This window comes from Barbus barbus (genome assembly GCF_936440315.1).
Source record: "Barbus barbus genome assembly, chromosome: 5".
In the NCBI taxonomy this organism is placed as follows: Eukaryota; Metazoa; Chordata; class Actinopteri; order Cypriniformes; family Cyprinidae; genus Barbus; species Barbus barbus.
The window spans coordinates 27,083,954-27,096,078 of NC_136733.1; the positions used below are offsets into that span (position 1 = coordinate 27,083,954).

The following is a 12,125-nucleotide window of genomic DNA, read 5'->3' on the forward strand; positions in this document are numbered from 1 at the left end:
TGAGGTAGACTTCTGGCTCTGAGTAAAACTATTGGGAATGGGGATATAAAAACATTGCACTAAAAAGTGAAGATATTGCACTGGAATATAGAAATGAATACTTTTATTTAGCAAGGAATCAAAAGTGATGATAAAGACGTTTATAATGTTATAAAAGATTTCTACTTCAGATAAATGTTGTTCTTCTGAACTTTCTATTCACCTAAGAAACCTGCAAAAAATTATACTCAGCCGTTTTCAACATAATAATAATAAATGTTTTTTTTAGCAGCAAATCTGAATATTAATATGGTTTCTGAAGAATCATGTAACTGGAGTGATGATGCTAAAATATTCAGCTTGGAAATTACAGCAATAAATTAAATTATAAAGCATGTAGCCTATTAAAGGATGCCATTAATGTAAAGTTAAAGTCAGTAAACATGTTATTGATAAAAACGAAAAATGCATTTAGTTGTAGGCTATTTAGTTATATGTCATAGCTCTTTGTAAATGAAAGTATTCATAATTGTAAGTTTCACGTCAAAACCACACAACAATCGTCCCCTCTCATTGGTTCTTCTTAACCGAGGGACCGGGGTCCACAAGGGAGCCTTAGAAGAATGAAATAACCAGTAAAATAACCGCTCTTTATCATACCGATCTCCGTGACAGCCCTAGGTCAATAAACTGTAAAATAAAAAGTGACCGCTGTCAGATTCTTTGTTCCTAGAAGTATTCTGAGGCGCGTTCTGGCTTTTTGTGCGTCCACAGTGCGTAAGGGCAGCCGGAAGCTGAGCGCGCGATACATGAACTTGGACTGTGTTTAAATTTTTGGCTTTATGCATAGATCCTATCGACCATGTATAATTTTGTCCCACCTGTTTACATTCACTTTTGGAGAGTTTTGGGGGTGCGAAATGTTAATCACATCTGTCAACAACGGCGTACTCAGCCAAACGCAGAACCACACAGAAGCTTAATGGAAACGGACAGTAGAACTTTTCTACGCTGGAAAGAGGTGAAAGCTTCAGCGGCTTAAATGCCGAGCTTGCGTTTCTTTTGCTTGACAGGTAAGAAAACGGCGGTGTTGGGGTAATGAAAGATGGGGTGGAGGAATGGAACTTTTAGAACGAATAACATCTCTTATTGCAAAATTATCAAGTAACGTTATCATACTTTGACAGCCTTATGTATTAAACTATAAAATAATGCAACAATGACATTTAGTTTTATGCTTCACTGAACAACTTGCATGATTCATGATTTTATTACAGTGGAAGTTCTACTCTCAGTTACACATTTAAAAAGTTTGAACATTTGTTGTCATTTCAGCAGGAGTAGCCTAGGCTACAACAGGAAAAATAATAGACTGTGTCGGAGGTCATCGATTGAGTTGGACTAACAGTGGGGACTGGAATATTGCTGAGAAACACTGGTCTATACGCATCACCTCTCAGTACAAATTGATCGTTTTCAGCATAATTTTAAGTGCTTGTTTCATGTTCATGTTGTAAATGGATTATGTGCATGCTTTTTCGCAAACTGCAGATCGTAATTTCGCATCAGCATTAATTCAGTCAGCATTAATATACATCTAATTTCTCAGGTGAAAACTGGCAAGTGAGTTTCGCCATATTGCACTGACACAAAAATTGCAGAAGGCAACCAACAGGTGTCGCAAACGCCTCGTTATGAGGGATGCACTAGCGCAAGAGACTTGCCAATGACCGGAGAGAAGGGGATTCCGCATTTAATAATTAAAAAATACACTACTACGTGAAAAACAGAATCATGTGTAGATTTTCCTTGAACAAAATAATAATAATAATAAAAAAAAAAAAAAAATCTGACATCGTTGCCAATGAATTGCCATATCCAAATTCACAAATTGCGAAATGTGTTAATTAAACCCAGAGGATGCCGAACTGTCTCATTCAACGAATCCATCTCCGAATCAATGTAGTCTCCGTTCCGCTCGGTGTACACCGTGTACATGAACTGGCATTAACGGGTTTACCAGTCTCATAGACGTACAGGCAAAGGGGGGCATCCGAGTGTGCGGGCTAGAGCGGTACAGTAAACAATTCTGGTACGCTTGCAATGATACACAGCAGAACTGCATGCTAGTGCAGACGTCGCATGCCGCATGTGCACGCCTGTCAGTGGAGTCTGGGTGCACACAACCATACCAGCTGGACCAGGAGGAAAACAAGCTCGCGCTTATTTGGGCTCTCCTCGAGGGAGCGTGATTGCATGATGAGAGAGAAGAGAACTGCTGCTATCATGAACGAATGTAAAACATACCACAGATTTTAGACAGACATTGGTGGATAAAAAACAAGCAACTCGCACAGCAATGGAGAACCAGGCGGCGATGGAGCAGCAGAGCTACGAGGACGTGCGGAAAAGCGGTTATCTCCGCAAGCAGAAATCTATGCACCGGCGCTTTTTCGTTCTCCGGGCTGCCTCGGAGCAGGGCCCGGCCAGACTCGAATATTATGAAAACGAAAAAAAATTCCGAAGCAAATCACCGGTCCCAAAGAAAGCAGTGAACCTGGACTCTTGCTTCAACATCAACAAACGAGCAGATTCAAAGAACAAGCACATGATAGTGCTGTATACCCGCGGGGAGAGCTTTGCCATAGCCGCAGACACCGAAGAGGTCCAAAACGAATGGTACCAGGCCATGTTGGATCTACAATGTAAATGTGAGCCAGAAAATTATTATTGTACCCGTGAGTCGAATTCGTGAAAGATCTGTCATTCACATATAGGCTGCAGCATGGACCTTGGTGGTTGTAGTTACTTAATATGCCCATCAACTTGCGTGTTGATTATGGGAGCCCCCTTGGCTTCAGTGGATCTATATTTGTTCGGATTCAAATGCACGTTCTACCCCACCCCACCCGTCTGTTTAATGTAGCCACCACACCTGGAAATCTGGACGCACGCGGTTTTAAAATGGCCAAATTGCTAAATTACGGTGCATGCTTTGTAGAGCCAATCAATACATTCATACATTGACGAATTCGTAATTTAATTTTTATTAAGACTGCATATAGAAAATCGAGATGCAGAATGTTTAATATTTAAATGCTCTCAGCACTAGACAGAACTAGTGCTTAGTGCAAGATTGGCGCATTGTGCAGCGGGCGCTGCTGCAGCGCTCACGACTGTTTTTGTTTTTCTACACATTTGTGCATGTTGTGCGTGTAACCTACATTTCTGTCATAGCGATTCTGCCAGGGAGGGAGCCGCGGCAGCCGTGCGTGTTTATTGGAATACGGGTCTTCTCCTGCCCCATCCCTCGTGTTTTGGTAGAATACAATCCCCCCACCACGCCGCTGAATGAACCGATCACCGGGTTGAACAGCAGGTCATCCGCGTGATGATATGGAGACATTAGTTGCCGAGCAAGGGATTCTATAAATCTTCCTTGGTTTGATTAGCGTCAGTAAAGGCTATAATGGATTCACTTGGCTGTAGTGTTTGTATCAAGCTGCTGCACAGAGAGCATCTTTAATTTTCTGGGGGGTTTTACAAGCACGCTACAAAACATGCAAGTGCAACATTGGTCAGATAAACTCTAATAAAATCGAACAGCATGCAAACAAATCAGTTACAATCAGTTAGTATATTATTGTTTAATCATTCAAAATGAGTCCTGACCTGATTTGATTGGTTTGGTTGACACAGGACTTTCTTGTTCTTAACTGAATACTTTCACAATATGCAACAAATAAGCGTGTGCCCTTTTGACCTGCACAAAGTGTGAGGATAAAATTATGTGGTAATGAAGTAATTGAAACATATATGTTTGTATATTTAATTAAATAGAATGTTTTCATGGCAGTTCTGTTAAGAAGATGACATTGGGTTAGAAAAGGCACATCATATAACATTTTGCTCTAAATATGTATAACATATTTTTTTTTTCCACATATGAAATTCAACCCAGAGTTTTAGGATGTGGCCAGCAAGTGACTGTAATTTTCTTCATATTAGCGTTGTTCAACTAATAGTGTGCTGAATGGAAAATATACATTTTTAGGGACAATTCCTATTTAAAATTTTAAATTTAATGTTTAAATTGTGTCTATTAGAAGATAGATAAACAAAATCAACATTTACATTTTACATTACAACTTTACATTACACTTGCTTTAAATATATGCATATTTATTTATTTTTTATAGTGTTTCTATTTTTTCTTTTATATCTATAGGTAAGACTCCTGATGAGTGTGGCAGTGGAGGAGACTGTGGACTGCCTTCCCCTGGCCCTGCCTTTAAGGAGGTCTGGCAAGTTAAAGTCTGGCCTAAAGGTTTGGGCCAGGCCAGGAATCTAGTTGGAATCTACCGACTTTGCTTGACGGACAAAACAGTCAACTTTGTCAAACTCAACTCTGATGTTGCAGCTGTGGTCCTCCAGTTGATGAATGTGCGACGCTGTGGCCACTCAGAGAACTTCTTTTTCATTGAAGTTGGCCGTTCTGCCATGACAGGTCCTGGAGAATTCTGGATGCAAGTAGAGGATTCAGTGGTGGCGCAGAACATGCATGAGACCCTTCTTGAGGCTATGAAGGCTCTGAGTGAAGAGTTCCGTCAAAGAAGCAAATCCCAGACTGTTGGTGTGAGCTGTGGAGGTGGAACTGCCTCTAACCCTATCAGTGTACCTTCTAGACGACACCACCCAAATCTGCCACCTTCACAGGTTGGCTTTTCCAGACGTGCTAGAACGGAAACCCCTGGAGTCTCCAACAGCAACACGTCTCCAACTCCACGCCACGGATTCTCTAGGTCACGGACAGCCAGCATTGGGGCTCGCACAGATGATGGAGGGGGCAGAGCAATGGCACTCAGCACAAGTCCGAGTCTCAATGGTTCATCCTGCTCAACTACCCCAACCCTGAGGCCTAAACCTACACGAGCACCCACTCCAGCAAAGATCACCCTCAGCCTGGCACGATACACCCCTAACCCTGCATCTTCCCCAGCCCCCAGCCTCTCATCCAGCTCTGGTCATGGGTCAGAATGTGGGTTGGGTGGAGCTGCCTTTGGAACAGTGCCCATCTGCACTTATGCTCGAATTCCTCAGAGAGTGTCGATGTCAGGATCACCCAGTGATTATGGTTCGTCAGACGAGTACGGCTCCAGCCCCGGAGAGCACTCCCTGCTTGCCACAGGACTCCCTGCTGCCCTTGTTGAAGGTGGAGCCAGTTATATCCTGATGGGTCACCGAGAAGGTTCTCACAAACGTGTTCATGGACGCAGAGTTCTTCGTCGTTCATCTAGTCGCGAGTGTAAGGCTGAGCGCAGGCTGCTCAGCAAGCGTGCTTCCCTTCCCCCCACCTCTACCCAAGAGCGTTTGGTCCCACGCCGCAGGGAGGAGGAAGAAGAGGATGAAGAAGACTATGCAGTGATGTCACGCAGTGCAAGTAGAGAGTCTTTCACATCTCGCCGAGGCTCAGGGGGTTCAGCTACAACATCACTGGTACAGGAAAACTCAGCAGATAAAGGTGTCAGTACTAAAGGGGGGCCTGAAGACTCCTCAATTGACAGTGGATACATGTCTATGCTACCAGGCGTTACGGCTCCTCCTGCTTCATTGTCGCTATCAGTTTCTGGTTCAGATGTAGTGCCAAAGGGTGGAGATGAATACATGGCCATGACCCCAAATAGTAGTGTCTCACCCCCTCAGCACATCCGCCTACCTATCAATGAGGGCTACATGATGATGTCTCCTAACAGCAGCTGTTCACCAGACTTACACGGCCTAAGTGGATGCATTTGGGGCAGTAGGGGCAGCATGGAGAGTCGGACAGGCAGCGACTACATGAACATGTCACCTATAAGTGCCAGGTCAGCTTGCAGTACTCCTCCATCACACCCAGAGCAGCAACCACTGCAGCCAAAGATGGTTTATTCTTATTTTTCGCTGCCACGTTCATACAAACACACCACCCTCTCAACCCGTTTTGAGGATGATCTGGACAGGGTTTGTATTGGTAGAGGTGAAGCTGGAGTAAAAGCTGGGCATAGTGGTTACCATTGTGGAGGGGACACACCTGTGGGCTCAGGTGGTGCTGGACAACTATCTCTGTCCTCATCCTCTTTTTCCTCTAGTTCAGCTAGCAGTGAAAGCCTTGAGGACAGGTCGTTGTCTCTGTCTGTTGGTGGAGTGGGAAGAGCAACTAGGTTGAGTGCAGGACACAGGGTAGGGGGGGCTCACCCCAAAGTTTCATCCCAACACCATCACCAGCAGAGATGTGGGAAAGGTGTTCAGAAACAGGTTAATTTACAGTCAAGGAAGGACAAGTTGTCTAGTTTTGTTGTGGATGTGTCCAAAGCCAATACGCTGCCGAGAGTCAGAGAGACTTTGCTCCCAACTGCATCCCAGAGCCCAGGAGAGTATGTGAGCATTGTATATCAGGGTGAGCGAGGAGGACATAACAAGGGGATGACTACAGCTGAGCCAGGGAACTCTATGGCACAAGGACATCAAAGAGCCTTTCACCGACCACAGCCATGTCACAGCCAAGGTGGATCTGCCAACCTTCCTCGGAGCTTCTCAGCACCCCTCTCCACCTCAATCTCTTTATCATCTGAATATGTAAGCATGGACTTAGGTAGCTCACCTTCTTCTCTCACTACCCTCTCTTCTTTTAAACCTGCCCCAAAAGTCAGAGAGGAGATCAACAGAGCTCCTCCAGTAGAACAAGAACTGGAAATGGAACTCAGGAAGAGCAGCATGACAAGCATGACATCTACAGAGGTGGCTGCTGCTCCTTTTACAGACTATACTGAGATGAAGTTTGGATTGGGTGCGGATACAACATCCAAGTCCCCAAAAGCTGGCCAAACACCTCTGCCATCCTTCATGGAGCAAGAGCATAACATGAATTTCCCCTCACCCAAGGCTTTTTCAAACGTGGATCAGGGTACCCGTTTAGTCAGGGCTGAATCAATGGCAAGAAGGCGGCATCGCTCAGAGACGTTTATCACACCCCCAACTCACCCCCTCTCCCCCTCTGCTTCTCCTTCTCCTTTTTCTGAAATTCCACATGTTGGTCCACCACGACAGCAAGGATTAGAGAGCAACCTTTGGTCTAATAATCAGCCACCCTCTCCACAGTGTGCCAGCCCTGGAGTAGCAAATCTTCCTGCTGCTCAGGCATCTTCCTTAACCCTGGAGCAAGGCCTGAACTACATTGATTTGGACTTGGTCAGTAAGGAGAATCAAACCAGTGTGGATGGACCCTCTGGCCCTCATTCATTTTTCTCTTCTGTAGTTGGAGGGTTGACTGGGGGATTGGGTGGAGCAGGAGGAAACAGCAGCTCCAGCATCAACACATATGCCAGCATTGATTTCATCAAATCAGATGAATTAAGAGTTCATCAGAGCAGCAGGAAGGACAGCAAAGGTAAAAGCATTGTCCTTTTACTAAACTTTATTTACTGCATTACCAACGCCCAATTCATGCATTTGCTTCTCCATACTGTTAGCGTTTGGATTTTCAAAGTATTAATCTCTGGTGTTTTTCCAACCTAACCAAAGTGCCATCATGTGACTGCTGAAAATGATCAGTGGTGTTACCGCTCAAAAAACTATTTTTTAAGGAAGAATTCTAAAGGCTATAAAGTAACAATGTCCCAGATCAACATCTAACATTCATTCAAGAAATATATGCAGTAATTCTTTATTTGTTATTCAGTCTATTTGTGTTGGAAATTTCAAAATGTTTCCTGCTGAGGCTCACAGTGATGGTAATGGGCTTTTCAAGGGTTATTTTGGGGCCTCACTCCTCTCTTTCTTTTGTTATAGAACAATAGTAAATATTGTAAGAGGCCTAGTTTTTTTATTTCGGCCGCACTCTGCCTGGTTTCATTAGGAATGGGGAGATGGAGTGTAAGAAGAATCTGATAGCCTCTGTGTTGAAGTATTAACCACAGATCATTTAGGTTCTTAGTTGTGAGTGTGTCTTTGTTACAGGTCATGAGTGCAGTGTGAGTATAGACATATGCATATTTGTGCCTGTGATGTGTGTGGATAGAGAATATAGCATATTTGTGGCTTGTCTAAGTGTTTATAAGGGATACCTCTGAGCAGCCCTGTAGCCCTGTAGTATATTTAACTCACTGTGATTGTAGATAATTATGGCTATTTAACTTCAGTCTTGCTGAAAATGTTCCTGAATGTGGTTCTGCTTCTACTCATCTCTCTCCTCTTTTCTTTCCTGCAAGTCTTTCATCTTGACCTTTTATCTCTCTCTATCTCTCTAACATATAGGCAGCTGGAATGTACTACTGAAATTTCAATCCTTTATTAAAGTCGGCATGAAATCAAAAGTGACAATTCTTACTTTTTGATGGAATACTGTAGTGTTTATTGTAAATAATTTATCCGTACACTTCATTATTTTTTTTAATTCATGTGCCCTCGTAATCTTTAATCCAAAATGTTAGCCTCCCCTCCCCCTCAAAACGACTCCTCTACTCTTCCGGTCACGAATAATGGCGCAAGAGCAGAGCTAGTGATGTGAGGGGTAAACGCTGGGATAAACGACAGGGGGAAAGTTAAAGCTGATGCTTCACTTTATAGCACTGACACCAGTGATGAGGGAGTACGTTACCCTTAAACACTGAAAATATATTAGGATATTACGACAACATTACTCTTAGGACATTGCAAACTAATTTGTTTCATGAATATGACTTAACCTGATGGAGGACACTCTCAGTCATTCAGGCAGTCTCTCTCTCTCTCTCTCTCTCTCTCTCTCTCTCTCTCTCTCTCGCTGTTTAGGCATGTTTTGTGCCGTTAATCGTCGTTGTCATCCCTAATAAATAAATCATTTATTCAAGCTTGGGTGTCGGCGGTAAATTCAGTGGCGAGAAATCCCCCACCACTAACTGCAAACTGGCATTTCAGATCTGCCTCCATTTTGTTAGTAACGCCCCAGCTTCCAACGATCCAATCAATTCTCGAAGGACGAAATCAAGTCCCGCCCTCTCAGAAAAGACAATCGCAACTTCCATTTCATGCCGATTTTAAATGTTTCAGTTATAAATTGGCACTAAGGATATGATTTTCATCTGTAATTCAATTTACGCTCAGTGACATGCCATTGACCAAATAACTGGTGCATATAGCTGTCTTAAAATGACGCTACTTGGTGATACAAGTGGCACAGAAATTGCACACTGCAATTTTTACTTTTTAACATTTTCTGTAAAAAAACTGAATGGTGCTTGTCCATGTGAAAGTTTTCATTGTGTGTATTGACCTTGCATGCAATACTAATTTGAGTAAGCAACGTCCCATCTTCCATAACTCACACCTCAGCTATGCAGGTAAAAAAATATTTAGTCTAGTCCAAAATTTAAAAAAAGAAAGAATTGTCAAGGTGATTATTATCCTTGAATTTTCAATTTAGTTCAGTGCTAGCGTCCTGAAAACCATCTTTCTTAAACTACTTACTATCAGGGTGGAAAGTGTGTGGGGGTGGAAGTTGTAAATTGTATAAGACGAATAGTATGAAAGACAACGAAAGGTTTTTAAAAGATAGATGACAACAGACAACAAAAGAATGGACTAGGAGAGAGTATGTAGCCTCTGAAAGAAAGTAAGGTTGAGACTTGATAGACAGAGAAAGATTAACAGACAGACAAGGAGACAGAGCATCAATGCAGGTATTGTGTGACTCAAAGTGACGTTCTGAAGGCTTTACCTCATACAAACCCAGTCACCACAGTGGTGCTAAGAAGAGGGGACTCTGCTCCGACCCAAAGCTGTCTAGACAAGCAGGTTGCTGTAGGTCAGAGGAGCTGTAATCAAGCTGACCCATCAGCGGTCCAGAGGAGAATACATTCCTTTATAATGGACCTGAAGGAGGGCATTTACTCACACCAGCATTAATACATTGCAATGTATGTGTGTGTTTTGTGTATGTGCGGTAATTCATTACATTACCCAGCTAGAATTATCATTATCAGTTAAAAAATGGAGAAAAAACCCAATTTGTCCTCAGCATAACTCTTCCCAGTAACACAACTCTCATAGGGCTGAAGTTTAGGATGGGTTTAGGATTTTGTGGCTGATTTGAAATATGTAATTTAATCGCGAGTTCAGCGAGCAGTTTTTGAGATTTCAGGATTCCCCCATTCATTTGGAAAGGACTTGGTCTTGTTTGAGCTGGCCGGAGGCGTTTGCAAATATGGCGGCCGAGTGAACGGACTTTCCTTGAAAGGGACTTTGGTTTTTCAGACTGGAGTCCGGTGACTCCCAGGGGCCAACAAGGGAGTGCAACGGGGTCTGTGGAAAGGCTTTGAGAAGATCAGTGTAAAAATGTGAAAATAATAAAAACAAGAATTTTAAAGTAAATAAAATTAGATTAAAATTAGATTAAATAATACATGTAACAGTACAGTGCTGAACAGAAAAATTTAGTTTAATAGTAATAATAATGTGGCTTAATAGAAACCAGTTATTTTGTAAATAATATTTGAAATGTGAAAAATTAATGTTACTATTTCCTAAGGAACAGAAGAAATTTGAGTTGTTATTTACTGAATCACAACATCACTGTTAAAGTTGATATTCACAGTGAGTGTGGATTTACTCTGAGGCTCTTGGCTTTTGCAGTTGTTTTTGACTGTACTGTTAATTTACATGCTTGATTTTGACATTTCTAGCCTTGTTTATTGCAGTTCAAGCCTAGAACTTGCTATGACATGAAAAAAACATGCTTTTGTAGTGTAAGAGAAAAGATTTGATGCTTATTCTGGACTTTTGATTTTTCCTACGTCAAAGGAAGACTCATCCGTTTCGTTTCCTTAGTGATACTAATGAGAGTGTTGTTCGTTTTCTGCCCCCTGCCTGTCTGTCTTTCTCTTTCAGCCTCTGTTTGCCAGCCAACGCTTTAGCACCTCAAGTCTTTGACAGAATCTCACACACACTACATTTTACACTATGCTGTGTTATATTACCTAAATTAAAAATAGTCAATTTTTTTTCTGAACACTGTAATCAATCTCTCAATATATTTTCTCCTTTGGAAAGTCATAGAAACGCTATTGTGGATTTTTCTCTTTTTTTTCAAATAGGATTGGGAAATATGCGTGTTGAACTGTAGTTTCCATTCACCACTAGGAGTTTACCCAACTATGACTGAAAACCCTGGAAATGTGAAAAGTGTCCATATTTATACACCTTGTGTGGTCATCCTTATCAAATAACTGAACCAGCTAATCAATGTCTTCTTGATTATTTGAGAATTACTGATAGGTTTGTTAGACCCAGGTTGGCCCTAAATTGTGCAGGAAAGTAAGATTTTGCATGTGTCTAACTGATAAAAATTTATATTAACACTTGGCTTGTTAGTCTGCCAATTGTTCTTGCTCATCTGATCCTGTCAATTAATATTTCATTTTGTTATTATTCTGTAAATATTCTAGTAAATATTGCTTAATTGTAGTAATTAAGTGATCCAGTGGTAATTTTGAACATGCTTTTTGCACATGCCTTCCATGATGGACAGTGAGCTAATGAATTTGTGAATTCACCTTTGAAATCCTAAAATTCAATTTCATATAGACACTCAACCGACGAGACTGTAAAAGACTGACAGTGAACTCTTGTTAATATTTATGTTAAGCAAACACCATCTGCATGTGTATGTGTGTGTGTGTGTGTGTTTGTTTGTGTGTTTGTGTGTGTGTGTGTGTGTGTGTGTGTGTGTGTGTGTGTTTGTGTGTGTCTGAGACAGAATGGCTTTGTGTGTGAGAGAGTGTATGCATATGGGTATATATGTGTGGGTAGGTGCTTGTCTGCAGGGAGATTATGGTTAAATCAAGTGGGTGTACAGAGAGCAGAGCCAATTGATCTGTCTGCTGTTAACAAACCATCCACACACATACTGTCACACACACTCACTTGTGTGTATGCACTCAGAGCAGGAGTGCATATAGGCATAGTTAGACTGCTAGTTTAGAGAATGAGGAAGAGACGGTGTTGTATGTGTGTGCTTAGACTGCTGATATAGTAAGTTTGGGATAGAGAGAGTGTGTGTTGCTGGATTCATTTCATTGCTCTAGAGAGTCTGTGGCATCTCATACAGTAAGGTGAAAGTGGCAGCTGGCCAG

General features: G+C 42.0%; 1 protein-coding gene across 1 annotated transcript; it reads left to right on the forward strand.

Moving 5' to 3' along the window:
* Positions 1–2,338: 2,338 nt before the first annotated feature.
* On the forward strand, positions 2,339–8,087 carry LOC306869476 (insulin receptor substrate 1-B-like; the record flags this gene model as incomplete). The annotated part of the gene is made up of 3 exons (XM_079416248.1): positions 2,339–2,690; positions 4,208–7,405; positions 7,975–8,087. 3 exons carry the CDS (start codon positions 2,339–2,341, stop codon positions 8,085–8,087), a joined length of 3,663 nt encoding a protein of 1,220 aa, XP_079272374.1.
* Between the last annotated feature and the right edge of the window lie 4,038 nt (positions 8,088–12,125).